At 39.8% G+C, this 25514-nt stretch overlaps 2 protein-coding genes across 3 annotated transcripts in view; one reads left to right on the top strand and one right to left on the bottom strand.

Annotated features, from left to right (window-relative positions):
- Nucleotides 1-25514, top strand: part of CTNNA1 (catenin alpha 1) — a 166390-nt gene that overhangs the window by 95761 nt on the left and 45115 nt on the right. The window contains exons 8-9 of the mRNA XM_029215977.1: nt 22974-23054; nt 24225-24377. Of these exons, the coding sequence (XP_029071810.1) occupies nt 22974-23054; nt 24225-24377 (234 nt within the window). The remainder of the gene's footprint in view (nt 1-22973; nt 23055-24224; nt 24378-25514) is intronic.
- LRRTM2 (leucine rich repeat transmembrane neuronal 2) lies at nt 10431-13812 on the bottom strand. Of its 2 annotated transcripts, none has more exons than XM_029215978.1 (2): nt 13044-13812; nt 10431-12689 (listed from the first exon to the last, which is right to left on the bottom strand). In XM_029215978.1, the coding sequence occupies exons 1-2, from the start codon at nt 13045-13047 to the stop codon at nt 11143-11145; spliced, it is 1551 nt and encodes a 516-aa protein (XP_029071811.1). In that variant the 5' UTR covers nt 13048-13812; the 3' UTR covers nt 10431-11142. The 2 variants fall into 2 exon arrangements, with proteins under 2 accessions (XP_029071811.1, XP_029071812.1); XM_029215979.1 differs by having other exon boundaries at nt 10565-12261.

Here is a 25514-nt window from a genome sequence, read left to right on the forward strand (position 1 = left end):
ATTTATCAGCTAGTCTTTTTTTTGGCAGGGGGTGGGGGAGTAAAATTGCTTTACAATGTTGTGTTAGTTTCTGCTGTACAATGAAGTGAATCATCTATATCTATACCTATATTCCCTCCCTCCTGGACCTCCCTCCCACCTCCCCCATCTCATCCATCTAGGTCATCACAGAGCACTGAGCTGAGCTCCCTGTGTTATACAGCAGGTTCCCACTAGCTATCTGTTTTATACATGGTAGTGTATTTATGTCAAGCCTAATCTCCCAATTCGTTCCACCCTTCCCTGACCCCCCGTGTCCACATGTCCGTTCTCTACGTGTACATCTCTATTCCTGCCCTACAGATAGGTTCATCTGTACCATTTTACTAGATTCCACATACATGCGTTAATAAACGGTATCTGTTTTTCTCTTTCTGATTTACTTCACTCAGTATGACAGACTCCAGGTCCATCCACCTCACTACAAATAACTCAATTTCGTTTCTTTTTATGGCTGAGTAATATTCCATTGTATATATGTGCCACATCTTCTTTATCCATTCATCTGTCGATGGACACTTAGGTTGCTTCCATGTCCTGGCCATTGTAAATAGAGCTGCAATGAACGTTGTGGTACATGACTCTCTTTGAATTATGGTTTTCTCAGGGTATGTGCCCAGTAGTGGGATTGCTGGGTACCCATCCTTTTTTGGTTGACTGCCATTTGATAGATATTGTTTAAAGATTCCTCAGGTTGGTGTAGGAGAAAAGTGTGGTTTTATGATTCTCTTCTTCATCTCTCAGTCCCTTGGTGAAATCATTCAGTTTTATGACTTTCAATACCTCTGTTCACTGATGATGACTTCAAAATTTATATTTCCAGCCTAGATCTTTACCCTGGATTTGTCATCTTTACTTAAATTTCAGCTTTAACATGTGAAAAGCTGAATCTTAATCTTTCTTACTCCTCCCCTTCCCAATCTATGCCATCCATAGTGTTCTGAATCCCAGTTGATATTAGGTCTTGGAATTCACTTAGTTTAAATGCTAATTAATAAATCAGAATAAAGAATATAGCCTTTCATAGGTTTTATCTAATCCCCAGATGCCCCACCTCCCGTCCCGTCCTGTCCCCTCTTCAGTTTAAACTGAGGACTGTGTGTGTGTGTGTTTGAAAATTGACGTAAAATATTTAGAAAGCATGATCTTCAAAATACTGATTATTATTTTGGAGAGCCAGAAGATTTGTGTTTTTAACAGAATTGTATTTGTTTAATAATTTTTGTAATAATTTATGGTGATGTATCTTGTGGGAAGGTCAAGCAGACTTTAGATAAACCCTTTTACAGTTTGTTTCTTCACATTCTATCTGTAATTCATCTCACGTGTAATTCTAAGAGAGCACAAATTGGGTGTCTCGTTGATGATATCGCTTGTGCACTATAATATCTTTTGACACTTTAGGAATGCTGCATCAAAAAGAAGAAAATTCTTGACCACCTGCTATTAGGTTTTCATGTAGAGTAGTAGATAAATCTTAGCCTGGCAGTTTTACCACAATAATAAAATGGGCTCTAGTTGTTGGAAGTTGATGGCAAGTGTCAGAGAGCAGTTTTGCACCCACTGGCCTCAAGGGATTGTCAGGAGATGAGGGAGATGTGGTGACCTGACACTGTCCCAAGATGCCTACAGGAGTGTGCTGAGGGTAGTAGATTCTTTTCTCTTCTTTCTCACTGCCATTATTTTCCCTTGTGAATTTCAAGGGAGAGTTAGGGAGGTTGATCAGAGAGAAGGTAGCATTGTCAGGGTCACTTCTGAACCCAGTTCTTAGTGTGTGCCATGGGCGACAGTCATAGCATGGGGTGCCTGATGCTCTCGTCTTTTTCTCTATTTGGAGCAAAAACTATGGCAGAACGTATTTTCGAGTGAAAGGTCAGTGTTTTTGTGGCCAGTTCATTGGGATCCTGACAAAACTGGCATGAAATTTTAGAGCACAGATGAGGGAGGTAAGGATTACTACCTATTATTTTGAGAATTCTATATTTCTGAAACTTTTACAACCATGGCCCGTGTACCTGTGTCCTTTATGCCCCAAGGCATGTTCCCCACCCCCACATAAAACCAGCAAAATAGCTATTAATATTAAAGATGTGAAGAGTGTTAGGGATTTTATTTAGTCAGAGAGCTGGAGTGAGTGCTAATTATTAAGAGCAAAAAGGGCACTATCCTTAAATGACTGGTATTTCTTGTCTTTTGAAAGTAAAAGCAAAGTGAATAAACATTATTTGTTACTTGAACCTATGCAAAGGGAAGGGTATACTGAGAAGACAACTCAGATGCGTAATTGTGTTTCTAACAGTATTTTCCAAGTTGTATGGATTAGTTTGAAGCTGACAGACACTTGGTTTTGTGGAGTTGAGGAGTATTTTTGAAATTATGGCTATTTCTTAAAAAGGGGCTGCTTAGCACTGGATATACTACAACTGAACAGTTTCCCCCCAATAAGGTTGTTTATCCTTGGAGTTTTGGAAACCATGAAGAGAAGGAGAAATGTGAAAAGCTTGTTTATGTGGTGGTAAAAGAGGAAGGAGAACAAGCCTAGGGTCAAGAGATGGGGAAAGTGCAGAAAAGTTGCAGGTGAAGGAGCAGATAAAGTAATTTGCCTTGTTGGATAAACTGGATCATGATCTTGGGGAAGACAATGTCAAGAAAAAGTTCTTGAGTTGAAAAATCTGGGCCATAAGATCTGTAGGTTCTGATATGACCAGATATGTGTCTTCATTCAGACAGGTTAATTCTGCACAAGCTTTATATTTAATAGAGATTTTGGTAATATGGAGGATCACTGTACAATAGTCATGAAACATATCCTCCTGGATTGACGGGTTATCTTTGTCTTTTAAAATTCTCGTACTTCCCTTGCTCAGACCCCTCAATAATTCTGACAAATCTGCCTAGGAACCAAATCTGCCACAATTGGATGGGCTGCTTCCTAAATTAGATGTGGTAGGCTTGAAGTACATTTTTTCCTAAGCAAAGAAACCCAAACATAATAGTGATCCTTAATTCTCAGTTATGTATTTTGTACTAAAATTTGTCAGAGGCCGAGATATCAATGAGATTATTTTATATTTATTTTGAAAAACAGAATCTGTTTGTGATAATGGATAGTATGTGTTGTCCTATATAATTTTACTGAACAAGGAAAGACATTACTTGATTTTTTAATTTTATATTATTTTTTTTTGCGGTACGTAGGCCTCTCTCTGTGGTGGCCTCTCCCGTTGCGGAGCACAGGCTCCGGACGCGCAGGCTCAGCAGCCATGGCTCACGGGCCCAGCCGCTCCGCGGCATGTGGGATCCTCCCGGACCGGGGCACGAACCTGTGTCCCCTGCATCGGCAGGTGGACTCTCAACCACTGCGACACCAGGGAAGCCCAACATTACTTGATTTTTAAGTGACTTTCTTACCCAGAAGGAATTTTGGAAATATGGATTCTAAATCTTATGAAATTTAGCCTTGATTCATGAAGCCAAACTAAAGTAATGTCATGACTAATATAATAGTACATTTATATAAAGCAGATTACTTGACTATGAGATGATATGGTCAGTTCTATATCAATATTAGATACAAAAAGTGTATCCCGGCTATTGGCTTATTAAAAACTCTCACTAATTGTCAATCTTCATTTTAGATACTATACATTAACTTAGTGAGGGAAGTAATACTAGAAAGTAGCGAGTTTCAGTGAGCAACTCAGGGGCCTTACATGTCTTTAATGTGATTATATTCTCTACTTGGTGGATCTCTCTCATCTAGTTCTCCACATATTGTTACTAAAAATAGCAAACATTTGTTAAATATTTACTGTGTTCAGGACTTTCTCAGGACTTTGCATGTATTGAATTCCCTTTTGGTTGTTACTGCTATTAATTCCAACTTAAGGGTGAGAGACCCAAGGCACAGTGAGGCTGATGGACTTGTCCAGGGTGACAGGCCCAAGTGTGGGGCAGGTCTCTGAACACAGGTCTCTGTTTGCTCCTGTTGAAACCTAGGAGGTTTTGCTAACAGCATACAGAATGGGTTTTAAATTTTAAAGAGACTGTTAAATTTCTGACAGCTATTCAGACCATTGAACGCTTTATCTTTTTAAATGTGTTCTTTCTTTGAAAATTAGTTATCATCTTATAGATTCTTACCCAAGGAGAACATTTATGATTATCATCAGCATAACTAGTGATGATGCATGAAATGTGCTTCTCTTCATTCGTAATGTAGTGGAAGAGTTTTAAATTTTAAATTGTACTCCTAGCCTAGAAGATTTATAATGTAATGGATTAGGAATTTACTGGGTGTCCCTTATGTGATGGAACACTCTAGTTTGGGTCCCAGGGATGTGATAAGGAGGAAACATGAACTGTTCTTCCAAGTAGGTGCATATTCATTCTTGCTGACTTTACAGGCCCTTGCCTTGGGTCACAACAAAGGTTAGATCATACCACAAAGCATGCATCATGCTTGTGTCGCCTCCTTTCCCATAGTTTTTTCAAGGGTTGACATGAAAAACATGTCTTCCTGTTCTCTAAAAGCTCCTTGGGGATATTGTCTGACATGTTTCCTTATTGTTCCTAAAGCTGGCTCTATTTTAAAGATAATTCACAGACTTTTGCATTTGTGTCATTCCCTCCAAATAAACCAATGTGCTTCCTTTATCAGACGAAAGCTGTTGATTTTCTTCTTTGCCTTGGCCAGGAAGATCAAGGCCCAATTAGTGTATACTAGAATTGTTTCATTGCTCTGTTGGGGCTTTTTTGTGAGTTAACCAAAATGGTTTAGGATCTGGTGAAATTGCTAGACTCAACACAATATTTGCAATATAATTTCAAGAGATTCTTGCATCCTATGAAACATATCCTGGACCCTTAGAATTAAGAATCCCTGCTTTTGATCTTTTTACATCCTTATTTCAATCATTCTGTACATATGAATGTATTTTGCTAAGTTTCCTTGACTTTTAGGCTATATGTAAATGATAAATACATTGTTTTCAGAGATCTTTAGGTGCTGAGCACTTACCCTCTATGTATTTGGCATTGAGGCCATAGGAAATGTTTTTGTTTATCACAGGAGGAACTTTTTTGGTTCTCATGATAATGAAGCAGATAAATGGCTGTAGAGTTTTTATCGTATGATTTTCCAGAAAAAGCAACCTGGAGATTTTGTGTGTGTGTGTGTGTGTGTGTGTGTGTGTGTGTGTGTGTGTGCGCGCGCGCGTGCGTGCACTTGGTAGAAATACCAGGGCCTAAAGATGGAGTTTTTGTGCACTGAACACAATTGTGAATGGATATTCAGTAAAGTTATGACATTTTTACATCTCTTTGCTGTGGTTCTTGGTGAAGTCTCTTCATGGAAGTTGTGAAAAGGCTTTGGGAATTGTCTCTGGGGCTGCAGTTTTAAAATCTGGTTCCCAAATGAGGGAAGAGCCTTCTCTCTTTGGGTGGTGGTAGAGCCGTTGGCCCCTGCCTTCAGGATTGTTGTTCACAGATGCTCTTTCATGTTGGAGGTCCTGAGATGGAGGATGGGCTAGCTTTGCTCTTGGCCTCCGTGTTTAAAGGGAGGGTATATTCACTGGTGGGCTTTGCAGGAAAGCATGTTTCATTGTACTTGCCTTTGGAGATGTCTTGCTCTTTAAGGTCTCCTTCAGATAGAGCTTCAGGGAGACTCAGCATCTGTCCCTTAGAAGTGTTCCCAAAACATTGGCTAGTGAGGAGGAACTCATGCTAAGGGGAGATGTGGGAATAGCTGTGATTTTCACCTCTTTTTCCCTTCTTTCTTTGTAAAAGACAATTTGTAGTACATTTTGTCTCTCTAAGGGAGACTCGAGTACCCAGCTGGTTAGATATATTTAAAGAAAGAAAAAAAAATCTCTTCACACAGACCTTGAAGAATTCTATTATAAATCTGAGTGGGAACCTGAGAATGCTGTGGCATACAGGCAAAACTAATTAAAATAACTGATAAAGAAATCAGATGTAGCTTTACATGGGATTTTCAAGATTAAAATGTACGAGAATTATGTTAATAAGCTCTGCTTTTAACTCTATAAAGGATAGGAACTCATTCCTTTGTGCAACTTGAAACTACTATCACCTGTGCCCTCTAGTGCATACTGGATGAGTTAGTTTGACAGTAAAATTCTGTATTGTGCTTCCTGCCTCTGCCCTAATTCTTCTGAGGTTCCTGGTGTAAGAATTCCCTTAGCGTCTCTGATCTCCTTATCCCTAGGTGTTTATTCCTGCCTGTCTGGTCCTGTTGTACTGCTCCTGGCCTGGAGAAGTAGTAAGGTCAGTCACCCTGGCAAGTACAGCGACCTGTGGCAGTCAATTCCCAAGGCCAGGGCGGTTTCTGCCCCCAGTGTTGCCGAGGCAAAGCATCCTGTCCTGAGGATGTTTATGCCAAGCAAGGGAGGCTAGTTAAAAATCTTCCCTCCTTTTCCCCTATCCATACTTACTGAGCTGGTGTCTGGGATAGAATGGGTCATGTAGGGGGATCCTAGAGACCCCAGCATGGTCAGCACCTGTGGACCTCCTTCCCAGGAGTGGTGTGCAAGGTACTGCTAGGATCTACTCCAACACATCCCTGAGGTAGAGGCCAAGTTACTGTTTGCTGGGTATAGGCAATTGAGTACCTTTTTGAAGTTCCCCAGGCTGTGGCGGAACACAGGGGAGGGTGGGGGATGGCGGCCAACCTTCGGCCCTGTGAGCCGCACAGACAGCTGTTTGTCCACTTGCTAAGACTTTTGACAGAGCAGTTTCTTATTGCATGGCTGCTGTTTACTGGCATGGTGGTTTCTTAGCCAGCCCTCCCCTCCCTGCCTTACTTCCTAGCCTAGTTTTGCCTGTCTCCGAATGAAGACACGTGATGATTAGCTGCCCTTTTTCCAACTGGCACATTTGGCATTATAGAGAACATGGTACAAAACAACTGTTCATTTAAGGTTTCTATATCTGTTATAAATGAGTTTTCAACTTTCACATGTCAAAATTGATAGGTTACCAAGGAAAAGCTTTGGAAAAAAAAGAAAGACATTGGCTGTTTACAGTATACACAATTTTAATAACAAAACTTCCCTGTACACTGCACTTGTCCCCCACCCCCCACCCCACCCCAGTATAATCGTATTTTCTTCCCACCCTCCCGACCCACTTGACAACCTCCCACCCCCACCCACCCACCCAGATGGCTTAGGGTGATTGAACACAATAGGTTTGGACTGTACTTTCAGTTTCCGGTTTCAGCATTGATAGGAATGTTCATCAAACATTCCATAGATCAGGCTTTTAAAAAATTGCCAAGGAAGAATAGGTTAATTGAAGGAGTAGCAGACATTTCCACATGTCTGCAATAGCAGTATGAAAGCTTAAACAGTCATTTACTACTCGTTTTTTGCCTTAAATTATTTAAGTACTACGAGTTTGCCCTAGGTTAGGAACAGAAATATTTAATTATCTGTGGATGGCCTTATCACTTTTGTCTTCTTTTTCTGGTTGAAGCAATTTAACCAATAAGATATTGAAAAGCATGTCCCAAAACAGATTTTTGAGACGAGTCTGTCATTGTATTGCTTTATTAGGAAAATGACCATGTAAGTCATCTTCTAAAAATAATATTTCAAAATTTCATACTGATAGCCACACTTTGGAGAGAACGGGACATTTATAGCTCCCCCCTCATAGTTGCGTAGGAAGTATGCCTTAAGAAAATGATACGCCTGTTTTGAATTTTAGGATTAAGACCTAGTGTTACATAGGGTTCATTTTTATTGGAAAGAGTCTAGCTCTTGGTGACTAGCATTAGAATAAGCAGATGGATTTTAATAATTAGTGGAGTGGGAAAGTAAAATCAATTCCATTCAATGAATTGGTACAGAAATTAACTTAGGCACAGTAAGAAATTACATGTGTTAGTGCAGATTTTTGGCTTAAAAAATTAGTATCTTTGCTATTTGATGTTGGCAGAGGGTATTCTCTGAGTTGTGTATGGATTTGCAAATTTATCAGTTCACTCTCATTTCAGAAAGGTGATTGAAATCCCTGGCAAGCTACAGAAATGAATATAAATGATTCCAAACTAGCTCTTGGTTACTAGGTGGGTACAGTATCATAGCCTTTGTTAGCTTGCTTTTTCCAGAGAGATTTAATTATTTTTCTGTTTTTTAAGTGGTCATTTTCCTCTAATCTTGAAAGTGAAAAAAGGGAGAGGGGGCATTGAAGAGGATAAAACGACAGCAAAAAACAAAAGGCCTGACATTATATTACCAGGATCTGCAGTGTAGTTGTGATGCTCTTCCACCCGAGCCAGTTGGTAAAGAGAGCACATATGACTAACAGCCTCATCTTCAAACCTGTGCTGATACCAAAACACAAATAGACCAAAATTAAAAGAAATTCTGCCTTCTATAGGCAATTGAAAAGGGAAATTTGTGCTTTAAATAGAAATGGAAAATGCTATTTGGCACTGTTATTCACTTTTCTCAGAGAGCATTGCCCAAAAAACGAAGGGCCAAAAAAAATCTGTTAATTTTCAACTGAAAAGTATGCCTTGGTGGCCTTGGCTATGCTGTTCCCCTGAATTACTAAATGGCTTGCTTTTCCAATTTTCTTTCCTACATACATTAAGGATTTTGCCAATTGACGGTCCATTTCACTAACTGTAATCTCTAGGGTTAATGTGGGGACTCCCAGCCACTATTTCTCACCCTTCTGCTCACAGTTTCAATTAATTTTGGGTTGTGGTTGAAATGATGGAAACTACTCTGCTATCCTCCAGGACTAGTGGAATCTTGTGTGTCCAGGACACAGTTGTATTGTGATAAAGTTGTTCTCTGATAAATGGCCATGGTTACCCTGATAAATGGGTTGGTAAATTTTAGCTTGTGGAGCTCTCATTTGTAATGGGGCTTCTGATCCAGCCCTTCTGTAAGGAAGCTGTGAGACGTGCTCTATGCTGTAAAATCAGCTTCTGTCCTTGCCCAGGCAGGCCTAGTGTCTGGTTTAACAAGAGGTGAAATGCTCACTGCTCAGGATCAGCTGAGATGGGCTGAGACTTTGCCAAACTAATCTACCCACCTTAAAAATTGTAGAGAGCACATTCTTACCATAATTTGTGATCTTGTCTGCTTTTTACTGAGACACATTTTATTTGAAATGTAGGTAGACATCCCTCTCTTAGTATTAAATCTAATGGATTAAACTGTAATCTTAACATGTTTCAATTCAGTCCTGGGAAGAAATATGCCTTGAATGAAGGATGTCATGTTAAGTAAAAGATAACTTTTTTTTTATGGTAGTGGTTTTCTCTAAGAATTTATGCCTTTTTTCTCATCAGCAAATGTCAGTTGTAAAAATGCTCATTCTTCTAAAATCAAGTCAGTAGTCTAATTTCATGGTTTTTGCTACTACATACATGGAACCTCATTTATGGAAAAATTCTGTGTCAATTGGTAACTTGCATCTAAATCCTAAATATGTCATAGTTTCTCCATAGAAATCATAATGGAAGAAACAAAGTTGTGGCTCTTTTCTACACGAAAAGTGTGGCATCATTATCATTCTTTAATTACTGAACATTTATATTAATACCAGAGAACCTCCCCCCGTCCCCTTTCCAGCTGCAGGTCCCTGGGCCTTGCCCTGTTTGATGCAGATCATGCATAGTTGCCCATTTGCTTGGCTACCTTTTAACTTTGCTAACCTGTTTCAGCAAGAGTCATATTTCAAAATGCTGCCTTTCTCTTTCATCCCCTCACCTCCTTCGAGTTACCACTGTGTGGCTGCATAGCATATATTGTGTTCTGCCATGAGAAGGTTTGCCTCAGATATGTGTTGTTCCCTTCACTTAGAAGGACCTGCTCTTACAGTAAGAATAGGTATCCATTAAAAGGTCAAAATTTAGCATATAATATTTATAAAGTGATTTTTTCAAGGTTCCTTTAAAATATATTCTAACAAGAATCAGTATTATGCCTGTTGCTAGCCAGTTATTTTTAATTTGGCTCTTTGAGGCTTGAAGATCAGGAAAAGGCAGAAGAAAGAGGTTTAAACCCCTTTGTCAAGGCATCTTTGATCTTGGCAGTTGAGGGAGAGATGGAGGTGGGGGGTGGAGGACAGGGGGAGAAAGAGAGAGACTGGAGAGAGAGTGTATTTGTGTGTGCTTTCAAACTAGAGTGAGCAGCTGGTCATAGGATTGCTAAATTGACTCAGTTTATCTCTTTTCTCTCCAAAATAATTTCTAAATCTTTTTTCACATATAAATGTATATATAGGATTTAGTAAACTAATTAGTAAAGTGATAATTTAACACTAGTTTAAAGTAAGTATCTAAATGCCACAAAAATCAACGTGTCCATTATAAGTCAAACTAGAGATACGAAACGAAGTCAGTGTAATTATTTAGTATTGATTTCATTGTAATGAGACCTTTTCACAATCACTTGGATTCATTGTTTAAATATATTAAAGAATATTAGAATTACATAAAGGGTTCTGATTTCATGATATGGACTTTGATAATATCTATTAACCCAGGTAAAAACTCTGGAAGAAGAGTGTTTAATATTGACCAGTCTTCAGCATATGTGAAATTCTACTCCCCACGCTGGCAGTAAATAGTAGGTTTGAGTAAATACCAAATTATCATACAAGAGAACTTTGCTAAGTCTCCTTTTAAGCAGCAAGCCAAGTTGTGGTACTTGGGGTAGAGAGCAATGATCAAACAAGTATTGATCCATATCTCTTTCTACTCAGTAGCTTCTTTCCAAACTGTTTTCAGTAGAAAAAAATAGCATATGGAGACCTTAGTGTAAATGTTTACCCACGATAGCGTATAATTACATACATGAAATGTCTTATTTTGAATTAAGCATTTTTAGACTTTCCAACAAGAGTGCAAATTAATGTGAGCATTGCTTCATTTAACACTGAAAATATGGTTTCATTAAAAAAAATTAAAAATATTTCAACACGTCAGAAACCTAAGTCTCCACTTGGTTTGGAAAAATGAGCCTTAATGTCACCATTGGTAAAAATTAGATATGTATTTAGCCCCTACTATGTAAAATAGGTTACTTATCTGATGTGATTTTTGATGATGGGTAGATATTATACTTCACATTCTTTGTATGGCAGCTGCTGACACTTGCACTGTCCATAACCATTAATGATGATGAAGGGTCCTTCATGGGTGGGTTCATATTCATTATATGGTCCTTGGTCTGACATGTTTGACATATGGAGTCGTGTTTGGGATCGGAGCTGCCTGTGGTTCTGAATCATTGAGCACTGCCTAATTCTTCTTAAAGTGGGAGGGCAGCACTTCCTGGAGATGAACACTATAAAAATAATAAAAAAGAAAGAAAACAATAAAGCCATTGTTCCCGTAATTACCCGCTGAGTGAAGATGGCATTGTCTGGTTCGGGAAAGTGTTCCTCAGTAGTAACTGCTATGCCCGCAGTAGTTGGGATTTCTTTGTCTCCCACATGGTAACTTGATGAGCTTATTCTTTTTGTATATTCAGTGGTTGGATCTTTATAAGTTGTAGCCATGGCGGTGACAGTGGTTGATAAATTCCAGCAGAGCTGAAATCCGTGGACTGCATCTAGTATATCCTCTCCTTGGGTGTGGTCGGGGCTGTGGCATAGGATGGAATGCTCCCACCGACCTTGGAAACTGCCCAGCCAGGAAGCCAAAGCACATATTCGAGGGCTGCATTCCCACAGATTGCCAGAGAGGCCAACGGTTGTGAGGGATCTCAGGGAGTTTAAGATCTTGGAATCAAGGCTGTTTAACTTGTTGTTATCCATGAGGAGTATTTTAAGATTAGGCATCGTTTCAAACACTGTCAGGTCGATGGCTTTTATTTCATTTCCAGTCAGGTCTAGCTTTTCTAAAGTGCCCCAGGTCCACTCCATCCCACATGTCAAGTTGCTAATTTTGTTCCATTGTAAGAAGAGTGTGTGCAGACTGCTAAGCCGTAGGAAATGAGCAAAATTAATCTTCGTCAGCTGGTTGTGCTCTAGGTGAAGCTCTCTCAGTTTGATTAATCCTGCAAATCCATTGCGAGCCAAACTTCGCAAACGGTTTGTGCTCAAATCCAGAAACTCCAGACTACGACAGTCCCAGAACAGGCGTACTGGGATAGTCCGCAGGGAGTTGGACCGTAAATGCAAGGTCTGTAGCTTCCGGAGGCCATAGAAGAGCTCTGGGTGCAGAGATGACAGCTGATTAAAAGACAGGTCCAAATTTTGCAGGTTAATCAGTTGGGTAAAAGTTGTGTTTGGTAAATAAAATATTTTGTTGGAACTTAAGATTAATTCCTTAAGTTTATATAGTCCTTGAAAAGCATCTTCTTTTACTGTTGATATTTGATTATGGTCTAAGTGGAGCCAGGTAAGTTGACTGAAGCTGGCAAATTGATCCCTTTCAAGCTCTGTGATGTGATTGTGCCTCAGGGACAGGCCCAGAGAGCCCTTGTCTGTGGTGTTTGGCACTGAGTGGAAGCCCTGAGAGTCGCAGTAGAAGAGCAGCTTCTCACAGCGGCATTTGGGTGGACATGCCATACCCAGGGCAGGCAGCATTTTTAAAACCATACTCATTGCATATATTGCTGCCAGCATAGGGGCCCCTAATGGCCACTTGAAATGTAAGCCTGCAGAATATAATTTAAGGAAGACAAGAAGATAGGATATTTTTCAGCAGAGCGTATGGGCTATTAAAACAACAACAACAACATATCATTATGGCAAAAGATTTAACTACATATAACTTATTTTTCATTTGCTGCAGAAACACTAACCTTGTTAGTATGACTAGAACAAAACTTAAACCATTAAGAAAGAAGATAAAACACATCCTGTCATCAGCAATATATGTTTTTACCTAAACCTCAAAATCCAAAAATGTGACAGTGATCTCCCTCATAAAATGTGAATTCAGTGGCTTATTATTTTAAAAGCATTGATTCCTTGCTGACTGTACAAGACACATAAATACATGGACTTACCCATTCTTCTGAGCACATTGGAGCCTGCATTCAGTCTCGGTTGTCAGACTCAACGCAGTGAGTCTGTAAAAGGCTCTAACATGCGGGAGCCTTTGACCAGTTTCCTGTTTTCTGTGTCCCAGGCTTTCCGAGTAAAATTGAATCCACCAGGGTGAGTTGTTTTTTCCTTAGGATATTCCTCTCGAAAGCATTGGTTTCATTTTCTGTGACCACTCTGATCCCCTAAATCAGTTTTGAATATGTTATTAATTTCGTCCTCCTCTAACTGCTCAGCTGGTTAATCAAAGCTTCAGCCTCTCCTTTCTGCAGCCGTTAGTTCTCTCGGTCTTAACTTGTTGATGGCAGATGGGCGGCTTGTTGCAGAGAAGAGCTCCTGGAGCAGCATGAGTGCATTTACTGAAAAGCTTTTCCGAGAAACGGCACAAGAATGGATTTGCTTATGTGCTGCGACCACACAGAACTGTATATAGGCTGACGTCACCGGGTGACGTGTCTTTTGTTTGGGTTTTCCAGAAGCTTTACTGTTATAAAGCAGTGTGCTTTGTAACAGTATCGGGGTCGCTGTTAAGACCCCTGATTATAATGAAGCGAGAAAGAAGAACTCCTGACTTAAAAACATGGTATTCCTTCAGTGTAGGAAGCAGCAGTGAGGTTGTAATAAAGGCTGCATTCAAGAAGACCCGTCTGAACAGTGAGTTGGGTTAGCAGAGTGATGATTTTTTAATGCTTGGGAGAGCCAGTGTTAGACTGCCGATTCTGCATAGAGAGATCTAAATGGGCAGGAGCCTGCACGATTTATGAAGTGCTGATTTAACTGCAGCCTCTGCAAGTGCCTGCTGCTCTGGTAGTTTGGAAAGCTACTCAATCACCTTGCTGTCATGCTTGGTTAACATAGAAGTATGACTATGATTTGCTTCAAATGTGTTGGTAAACTAGCTAAGTGGGCTTTGCTTCTTTGTCATTAAGAGTTTAACATCATAAACCAAGAATAAAGGGCAAAAAAAAAAGGTTGGAAAACAAAGCATTTGGTTATTTTGCTCTTTGCGAATTTCAGGAGAAAGCTAATTAAAAAGATTATCCTTCTCTGTCTTATTTTATATAATAGTGTTTTATCACAGTGCTAATTGAAAAATAATGCTGATTTGATCTTTGGATGTCTTAGTAGGAGAAAAGGGTAGGTTGATACAGTCATTTAATATTGCATGCCCTGAATGTTAACAGTGGAACAGAAATGATTTAGGACAAGTGGTATAGCATGGCTGGATTCTGACATGGTCCCTTGTATTTACCTCAGAATTTCACCTAATTCTTCGGCTAAAAGCCTCTACTGCTCTGGGATTGGGGTATTGTGACCCTCAAACAATAGAGCATTTGCACACTCAGTAGTGCCTACTGGCACACTTAAGAACTGACTTTGAGTCTTATACTAACTGTTGTTGAAATCTCTCTAGGGAATACAAAAGGTCACTCATACTCTGGAATAGGATTTTTGCTTTGGCTGTTTTTACTTGACCTAACACCATCTTCTCCCTGTCGAATGGTATCACTTTTCAGAATTTGGTTATGACTGTACAGCTCCGTGTTTACTATTGTATAAATGTAAAAGATATTTCTACTGTGAGTCAGGGTCATATTTTCAGGCCTGACAAAGGTAAGGCCTTTTATACATCTGACATTATTGATTTGGCCTTCCAGGCCATTTCTCCCATATCATTGGCACTTATCCTTAGTAGGCCTTGTCTCACACCTGAAGGCAAAAATCTGAAAACTACCCATTGTGTCTGTGAAACCAGAACATCATCAGTCTGTTGGCTTCCAGGGGCTTTATCACACTGGGCATGTGTAAGAAGTTATTGTCTCAAGGGGTTTAGTTTCTGTGTTGGAGTGTGGTGCTAGAGTGAGGACTGGAAGACTCCAAGGTGCCTTCCTCAGGGCTCTGTGGAGACAGCAGCAGCTGCACGTGTGTAGTTTGGCTCCTCCTAGAAGCAGACCCCAAGGCAGGATTAGAAGTATAAGAATTTTATTGAGGAAAATGCCTGGGATGTGCAAAGGGAGAGAGAAGACAGCAGGAATACACTTAGGTCTGGTAGAGTCTAACAACCATGGGGCATGTCTGATACCTCTGAAAGGAGAAGACTGAAGGAAAGACTCTGTGGGCAGTGCAGTTCTAAGATAGCGTGCCCAAGCCAAAGTTACCCATGAGTGGAACCCCTTATTCTCAGGAACTAGTACTCCCACTGTATTCCTGCTTGCTGGTTAAGGAAGGGAGGGAGAGGTCCTGTTTTAGACTTCAAGGGTGCCACTCCCCCAACTGACCTTGATCCTTTCCATAGTCTTTCTCTCTTGTAAACTAGAAGTTCTTAACCTGGGTCCATAATTGGCTTGTAGAATTTTGTTGCTTGTGCATTTTTCTGTGGATAAGGTTTAATCAAATTCTTACAGGTCTGTGACCATAGGTTTCAGAGTGACCGTTCTATAGGAACTTGCTCCCAAAACTTCCAACAAGGGGAGCCTGACAAGGGTGTTAAATTTTTTTTTTTTTTTTTTTTTTAAGGAAAAGAAGCCCTTGGGATACTGTAAATGCTCTTATTGAAGTCAGCCACCCTCTGATTAAAATAAACCTTTGCAAGGCAGGAGGAGCTGGATTAAATTCTTCCCTGAAGTAACAACTTTAATTCCATGTGGAGAAAAGCATTAGAACCAATTGGATTAGAGCAACCATGATTAGGAATGAGTTGTATGTGAAAATTTAGAGGGAAGAGCATTTCCTTCCCCTTAAACTCTTGGTTCCTTTCTGCTCTGTAGTCTGCTTGGTCTACTTCTTATACTAACAAATGGAAAACCCTTAAATTACGTTATCCCAATACTGCTATAACAGATTTGTGGGCAAGGAAAATTGCACAGAAGAGCACCAGTGCAATCAAGAGTAATTATTTTTTGATGCATCTGGAGAAGTGGGCAGTAATGCCTGCCATATCACAGTACCCAGAGAGCACAGTCCATCTAGGTCACCAGCCATCTTGCCCACCTTGCCCACTTGCCCTCCCTTTGGGTTCAAAAGGTTTAGACTGTGAAATCAAAGATGTGGTGTTTGTCTTAAAATTGGTTGAAGTACCATAGTTCCTATTGATGGAATTTTTTATCATTTTTTGATCTTTATCTTTCTTTAGCTAAAAGGACTAAAAAACCCATGTTCTTTCTGAATTAAACTTTTTCTTGGTTTCATTTTACAACAGCTTTATTCTGCATACATATGCCTTTGACTTAAAGTGGCAGTACAACCTCTGGAAGGTACTTTCCATATCATCTGTTTCAATTTTCACTGTTTTAGTTGTTCGTGACAAGGCAAAGGACAAGTAAAATCTAGCCCGCCTGTCCTCTCTGTAAATGGTTGTAAGCAAATTAAATGAGTCATGTGGCAGGGCTTAGGTGTTGTAGTTACCTGCATTACTCTACATGATAGTTTGCTTTGTTTGTTTGTTTGTTTTTTTTTGCGGTACGTGGGCCTCTCACTGTTGTGGCCTCTCCCGTTGCGGAGCACAGGCTCCGGACGCGCAGGCTCAGCGGCCATGGCTCACGGGCCCAGCCGCTCCAGGGCATGTGGGATCTTCCCAGACCGGGGCCCGAACCCGTGTCCCCTGCATCGGCAGGCGGACTCTTAACCACTGCGCCACCAGGGAAGCCCCGATAGTTTGCTTTGAATATATATTGCTAATTAGGGACAAATATTTCCCCACCTGGAGAAGCAGATGTATGGGTATACACATGAAATCTTCTAATTTGTGGTAGAGAGGGAGCTGGATTTTGCTTTATGCTAAAGAGTCAAATATTTCTTAACTAATCATGCCCGACTCCAAAAATTTTAATACCCCAGCACCCAGAGGTGTGGTGGGGAAGCACAGAGGTGCTCTGGAGAAGTATGTTAAAATAAAACTTTTTGCTTCCAGTCTTGGTCATCGTACCTTGGAGATCTCCTTACGATTATCAAAAAGTGATAGACATTTTAGGGTGGAGATCCAAGATTTGTGGGTCTGAGTATATCCCCTCCTAAGAACCTTTTAGGGTTCTTAGTTGGCAGCCACATACTTGGGCCTATATTGTATCAATACCTGTATTAGAGTGAGTGGGTTTTACTAGCCTGTTTTTGGAGGCGGGAAAGAAAGAGGATGGGAGAATATTCTGATAAAACCTAGAGTTGTTCACTGCTTTCAAACGTGTGTATTTGGAGACAAAGATTGACTATTCTTTTAAACTATTTATTTATTTATTTATTGTGTTGTGTCTTCATTGCTGTGTTCGGGCTTTCTCTAGTTGGGGCAAACGGGGGCTACTCTTCGTTGCAGTGCACGGGCTTCTCCTTGTGGTGGCTTCTCTTGTTGCGGAGCACGGGCTCTAGGCTCACGGGCTTCAGTAGTTGTGGTGTGTGGACTCAGTAGTTGTGGCTCACGGGCCTAGAGTGCAGGCTCAGTTAGTTGTGGCACGCGGGCTTAGTTGCTCTGCAGCATGTGGGATCTTCCCGGACCAGGGCTTGAACCCGTGTTCCCTGCATTGGCAGGTGGATTCTTAAACCACTGCACCACCAGGGAAGTCTGACTATTCTTTAAAATTTTTGATTTGCTCTTTAAAAGCTACTGGGGTTTGGCACTAAACGGTTTGTTATCCTCCCAAGAACCAGAACTTATCTGACAGAGGCAGATAGAATATGTAAGGATTGACGGACTTACCGATCTGTCATGTTAGAGATGGGCTAAAGAGTAGTTGATTTATCCCAGGTAGAGCCAGAGGATCTGAGAACATTTAAAATTCTAGGCTCTTAGAGTTTTGGTGAAATCACAGGGGACCACTGTTGAGTGTAAATAAGTATCTCTATTGCTGGGATCTTTCCTTTCAAAAGCCCTGTAAGAAGTAGACTGTCCACATTAAGCCTACAGAATCCCTATTTTTGACCTCGTCCTTGCCCTCCATTAATTGTGATTTTTAAGTTCTTTTGTTATCTTTATTAAACATGACCGAGAAAGGAGTAGGAAGGAGTGATGGTTACACCAACGATGATGAGCTGTGTCCCTTTTGGTGCTGTGACTTACAAAGTTTGGTTTTGGAGGCATGTGCTTTTTGGCAATTGTTGGTATTGGTGGGGTGGCAGAACTAGGATCATGTGACAGCCTAATTCTGTTGTGCTAGCATTGTGTTCTGTGCCCAGGGCTAGAAAATTCAGCAGTAAATTTTGGAGTGATGCACCTTAGGTAAAGGAAGATTTTCCATAGAAGTTTGAGCAGAGGTACATTTAGACCACAAAGATTTTTTTTTTTTTTGGCGGTACGTGGGCCTCTCACTGTTGTGGCCTCTCCCGTTGAGGAGCACAGGCTCCAGACGCGCAGGCTCAGCGGCCACGGCTCACGGGCCTAGCCGCTCCGCAGCATGTGGGATCTTCCCGGACCGGGGCACGAACCTGTGTCCCCTGCATCGGCAGGCGGACTCTCAACCACTGCGCCACCAGGGAAGCCCTAAAGATTTAATTTTTAAAAATTTATTTTTGGCTGTGTTAGGTCTTCGTTGCTGCGCACAGGCTTTCCCTAATTGTGACGAGCAGGGGCTACTCTTTGTTGTGGTGCATGGGCTTCTCATTGTTATTAAAGAAATTAATTTTGTTTGTGAAATATTTTACAAAGATTTCTTCCAGTTAGTCATTCATTTTTTAAAGGTTTTATGGTCTTTGCTATATATACTAAATTTTAATGAATGGCAGAGAATCTTTTCCTTCTCGTTGGAAGGAAAAACAAAAGTTTGTTCTCCCAGAGGTCACCACCAAAATGGGTAAAATCCTCCAGGAAATTCTAGTTCTTAATACTTAAAAAAAAAAAAAAATCAATTACAAACTTAAATGTAATTTCCTGTATGACTTTTACTTACTGTTCTGACCCACTGTTATGTCATTCCGAACTTCTGTCAAGCCCATCACAATACAGGGTCTTGCTGAATTAGGGGTTGCTCTGAATTATTTTATCTCAGATTAGAAACCCTCTGAGAGAAGGATATGGCTAATCCTGCCTACTCCAGTGGATGTAGAGTGCTCAGTAAAGATTGTCTAAATAGATAGAAGTCTGTCCACGCAGGAGGAAGGTGGAATGGCTTCTTCATGCTTCTCTTAAAGATTGGTTTTAAAAGCCCTTTCACTGTCTCAGCCAAAACTGTGTTGCTTAGAGGCAGTCCCAGCTAATAACCTTTGCCTCTCCTCAATTCAGCTGATATTTACTTGTTGAGGAGAAGCTTTAAGTTGAAACCCCAAACATACCATATCTTTTTCTTAGAAAGCCCTTTTTTCACTGTGTAGCAGGGGCATACATATCAACATTGAGTGAGTCTAGGTGGTCTCTCTGCTTAGTGGAATAGAGTCTCTCAATTAGGTGGGAACCGAGAGTCACTTATTTTAAAGATTCATTGGGCAAATTTACTTTGGCCTAGCCAAAACTAGAAATACAAAATCATAACAGCCTTAATCTCAAAGAGAAGTAAGATCTTGTTTTACAGATCAGCAGGCCTTCTACTTTCATCAAGCTCATTATTAAGTTTGTAAGTGTGTGTACTCACCCCTATTATATTTTAAATTATTGGAACTGTAAACTTGCTATTTGGACTGGGGTTTTTTTTCTTTTTTTTTTAAGGGATGCTTTGATTTAAAAGGTGATCTGGGGCTTCCCTGGTGGCTCAGTGGTTGAGAGTCCGCCTGCCGATGCAGGGGACACGGGTTCGTGCCCCGGTCGGGGAAGATCCCACATGCCGTGGAGCGGCTGGGCCCGTGAGCCATGGCCGCTGAGCCTGCGCGTCCGGAGCCTGTGCTCCGCAACGGGAGAGGCCACAACAGTGAGAGGCCCGCGTACCGCAAAAAAAAAAAGTGGTCTGTCTAGTATAACCTAAAAACTTGAGTAAGTAACTGTTTCTGAACTGCTCCCTACTGATTAATGAGGCATAAGCCTCTATTTCCTAAAGTAACAAGAAAGACAAATTGATTTTTAAGGTAGTTTGACAAAGAATTAACAGATTCATGTTGTGTGAATTTTGCCGTGTGAATATAATTCCCTCAAAAGTCAAGTTTAGGGCTTCCCTGGTGGCGCAGTGGTTGGGAGTCTGCCTGCCGATGCAGGGGACATGGGTTCGTGCCTCGGTCTGGGAGGATCCCACATGCCACGGAGCGGCTGGGCCCGTGGGCCATGGCCGCTGGGCCTGCACATCCAGAGCCTGTGCTCCGCCTCGGGAGAGGCCGCGGCAGTGAGAGGCCCGCGTACCACAAAAAAAAAAAAAAAAAAAGTGAAGTTCAAGGATTTGCTTTTATATAACTTTCTAAGTATTATAAATTCTTCTACCCAAATTGAGGACGTTGCAGGGAATTAGGCTCTCATGAGGTTATTGAACCCAACCTTTGGATTTCAGATAACAGATGTTTTCTGGAGTAAATGATCTATTAGAAACACCCCCAAAAATGTAGCTAGGTACAATGACAAATTTTACTAGGTTTACTTCAAAGTGAGTGCTTGAGTATCTAAGAAATGTACTGAGACTTTCGTGATTTAAGCATTAATTATGAGGTCGGTTTGATTTTTTTTTTTAAATTCAGTTTTAGCCACCTTTGTCTTAGATCCTGGTATTTTGATCTTTGAGATTGTCAGTAACTAATTATACTTGTCAAGTTGTCTTCTGACTGATGGCCATGAATAAATCACCGTTTACTCCTACAGGTAGAAATGCTCATATTTTCTCAGTTTTTGTTGAGACTCTTTGTTTTTTTTTCCCTTAAACCCATTAATATTAGTGGATTACTTAACTTTACTGACAGTACAGTTGGAGGAAAAGGTAAGGGATATGACCCTGACCAGATTTGACAGGGACCATATCAATGTGTCAGTTATATTTCAACTTTCAATTTTAAGTCCTTTTTTGTCTCCTTTGTGTCTTCTGCTAAATAACCTGTATCCATCAATATTCCTTCTCTTTTCTTCTAATAGCCCATAGATGGAGGCAGAGGGACAAGTGTCATTGTCTCCATTTAACAGATGGGGGATAAGAGAGAGATTGAGTAACAAATGTACATTAAAAGGCACTCAGAAAGCATGTAACCACATCTCCCCATCCCCGGCTGTTTATCTACTATGCTGACTTATGTACTGATGGCATATCCATACCAGAATGTCTTGAGGGTGACCATGGGTAGAGAAACACTGGGTTAAATTCCTTTGTCCATTCATATCTCTTCTGTAATTACTATATGTTTTACAGAAAGAGCCACATTTGTTGACAGGCATTTTGTAAGGAAAAACTTTTAATATATTTCGTAGTTTAACCTAGCTGATGTCTTACTAGGTATTTCTAAGCACATGGCTAGCTATTTCTACCTGGGATAACTACCTTTGTCCCTTTTCTTTCAACTACCATCCGTTTTGATTCTGCTTAGAATGTTCCCCAATGCAAATGTCCACTCAACCCGCTGACCTCTGAACAAATGCTGATTTACATACCTCTCTCAGAGTGGCTGATAGGTTCTTTTCTGTGCAATACAGTTGCGTTAAGCTTAGCCTAGAATTTTAAGTAATCTTACAAAGCATACTTATTTGGCCTGTATAATATACACTGTTAACTGAAGTAATCTGACAAAGCATTCTTATTTGAGCTATATAAAAATACGTTATTAACTCCTATCCATCATGGTACATCTTAGTTTTAAGACTTGTTGTTTCACATTGTTTTAGTGCTAGGTGCCATCTTTCACATTTTGACCTTCTTCGTATCTCAGAGTTCTTCAAAATCAGGTATAACCTGTTCTTGCTTGCAGTTCTTGGAGAGCTGGTTCGTTAATGAAATTGTTGTATGCTGAACCTTTTTTTTTTTTTTAACATCTTTGTTGGAGTATAATTGCTTTACAATGGTGTGTTAGTTTCTGCTTTATAACAAAGTGAATCAGCTATACATATATCCCTGTATCTCCTCCCTCTTGCGTCTCCCTCCCACCCCTCTAGGTGGTCACAAAGCCACCGAGCTGGTCTCCCTGTGCTATGTGGCTGCTTCCCACTAGCTATCTGTTTTACATTTGGTAGTGTATATATGTCCATGCCACTCTCTCACTTTGTCCCACCTTACCCTTCCCCCTCCCCATATCCTCAAGTCCATTCTCTACATCTGCTATTATTCCTGTCCTGCCCGTAGGTTCTTCATCACCATTTTTTTTCCTTTAGATTCCATATATATGTGTTAGCATATAGTATTTGTTTTTCTCTTTCTGATTTACTTCACTCTGTATGACAGACTCTACGTCCATCCACCTCACTACAAATAACTCAATTTCGTTTCTTTTTATGGCTGAGTAATATTCCATTGTATATATGTGCCACATCTTCTTTATCCATTCATCTGTTGATGGACACTTAGGTTGCTTCCCTGTCCTGGCTATTGTAAACGGAGCTGCAATGAACATTGTGGTACATGACTCTTTTTGAATTATGGTTTTCTAAGGGTATATACCCAGTAGTGGGATTGCTGGGTCATATGGTAGTTCTATTTTTAGTTTTTTAAGGAACCTCCATACTGTTCTCCATAGTGGCTGTATCAGTTTACATTCCCACCAACAGTTGTATGCTGAACCTTGAATTAAAATATAAATTTAATTTTTCAAGCAGAACTTTAAGCAAAAGTCTCACCTCTTGGCTTCTCTTATTTTGGCAGAACCCCCTCAGTTTCCATCCTGAAATAATATGGAGCCCCTAAGAGTTGTAAAATTAGCTTTTTATGAACCAAGCCACATGGTGCTCTCCCCAACCACCTGTATGTCCCAACTTGGGGCTAAAAAATTGATTTTTCCATGTTGATCTGAACTTAGTTATTGACTATCATTACATTTCCTTGTAAATTACTGCAATGTGCATCTCTTTCCTTGTTTTCCAGGCTGGACGTAAAGAAAGAAGTGATGCACTCAATTCTGCAATAGATAAAATGACCAAGAAGACCAGGGACTTGCGTAGGCAGGTAAGCTGGAAGAAGTGTTGATTGCTTTCCCAAGTTCTCACTTTAGTTGTCAAATGCTGGGCACATATTCTTTCTTGAGTTAACGGATGAATTTTCGTAGAAAACTGACTATCTCTATTTGTTTTTTGCTAATAAGCTTCTAAATGGCTAATAAAATCTCTTGGGGACCTGGAATAATACAGTCCCACTGGAATGGACTGAATAAATTAGCTCTAGTGTGAAAAGGATGTTCAGGTAAGAAAATCAATTTAAAATGACTTGGGGATCTGTGAAAATACCCTGCAGGATCTTGTGATATTAACTTACAAACAATAGAGACAGGAATTGAAGTTATTTATTTGACTTGCCCCATTCTGATTTTGATCCTTGATGGAAATGTGTTTCTAGTATAAATATGGTGGATATAGAGGTATTTGGGGCCATCAGTTTTCTGAGTTAGTAAGTACAGAGGGTCTTTCTCTTCATTTAATGTTAAATAATCCCATTAACATTTTGGAATTAAATTGAGTTTTAGTCTTTAAGAAAAAGTTGGATTGAATTTGTAAAACAATGTATTAAGACTTAAAAAGAAGTTGTAATAGTAATACAAACAATCTCCTGACTTAGTGGAGAAACATTTTATTGTTCATGTCTGATATAAAGCAGAATTAAAGATGGAATGTATCTATACGTCTTCCTTTTGGTAAAGTAGTATCACAAATGGTTATAAAGATAACCTTTCAATTTTAAGGTTCATAGAGTGCTCACCCTGTTCAGATAAACCAGAAAGTGCTTTTTTTCTCCCATCTCAGTTTTATTTAGCCAATTAGGCTAATTATATATATATTTCAAGGCTATGTGCCAATTCAATCTAGAGCTGTTTTCTGTTCAGTTTTTTATTATTCCTTTAAGATACAAGCTTTCGTTTTGTAATTCCTAAGAAAAAAAGGATTTTATTTTGAAAACTGAGATTCTGTTGCTGAAATGCTGTAACTGTAGTATAAGCTGTTATCTCCACAATTGTGTTTCCTATGTTGCAGATTATATAACTGCATGGCTTACATGAGGGGTCCTCATATAAGTGCAGCCAAACTGTCAAGAGCTTCCATTAGATTTAAAAGTGCAAGAGAAAAAAAAGCAATCTAGCTTCTTGGTAGAAATAAAATCAAATTTTTACAATTTAATTATTAGCTCCGCAAAGCTGTCATGGACCATGTTTCAGATTCATTTCTGGAAACCAACGTTCCACTTTTAGTATTGATTGAAGCTGCAAAGAATGGAAATGAGAAAGAAGTTAAAGAATATGCCCAAGTTTTCCGTGAACATGCCAACAAATTAATTGAGGTAAGTGTATTAGCAGTTTTATTAATTATGTGTAACTTGGTGGACTGTGGTAATTTTTAACCACAGTATTTAATCAGCGGAAAAATTTAGGGGCTCATCTAATGTACAATATGTGTAAGATGAAAGTCTTTCATTATTAACGTCTATCCAAAACTACCATTTTGGTCAGTTTACATTAATTACATACATAATTAGATATAGGTAGTCTTTATCCGGGAAACTTAACATCTCCACTTGGTGTTAATGCAAATAAAATAGATCATGACATGCTTAAACTCAGAAGACACTGTAGAAAGTAGTGGCTAGAAGCTGGAGCTCAGGAGTCATACTGCCTGGGCTTGCATCCTGGCAAATTACTGAACCCCTCTGAATTCCCGTTTCTTACTACAAAATGAAGATACTAATGATGCCTATCTAGGGATTATTTTGAGATCTCAAAGAGATGATGTATGTCAAGTGCTCAACCCTTTGCCTGAGACACAGACTGAGCTCCATCATCTTGTTTTAAAATTGTAGAAATTGGGAATTCCCAGGTGGTCCAGTGGTTAAGACTCTGCACTTTCACTGCCGAGGGCGTGAGTTCAATCCCTGGTTGGGGAACTAAGGTCCCACAAGCCAGGTCACATGGCACAGCCAAAAAAATTGAAGAAACTGAGCCCTAATGTGCTGCTAATTAGATATGTTTGAACAGTAGATATCTGTATGTTAGTGGTTGGTTTTTTTGGCTATAAGAAGAAAGAGTGAGTTGCTATTTAATTTCCAGATAAGTTAGGCTTGCCTCCTACCTTTTGATTACTGAAATTATGTTACTGTTTAATTGATTTCATTATTACTTTATTTCAAAAATTTGACACACTGTAAGCATATACCCAACGTATTTAATTTTGTAACCCTAATGTAAAACATCTAATATTTGGAAGAGGTATTCCGTAGACCATTTGGTAAGTTGGTTATTATGTAAGAACAGAAAATGGGCCTTTTATGTAAAATGTGTTTCTTGTACGTTTGGATTTATAGTGACATTAGGCCAGGTTAGTACCATAAAAATATTCTAAGGAAAACATCAGTTATCACATTAAATGTGTTACTAATTTTAAATCTAGTTTTCTTTGAACATTAATCGTTATTCTCACCTGA

This window comes from Monodon monoceros, unplaced genomic scaffold (assembly GCF_005190385.1).
Source record: "Monodon monoceros isolate NGI ecotype Baffin Bay Population unplaced genomic scaffold, NGI_Narwhal_1 Super_Scaffold_12, whole genome shotgun sequence".
Lineage (NCBI taxonomy): Eukaryota > Metazoa > Chordata > Mammalia > Artiodactyla > Monodontidae > Monodon > Monodon monoceros.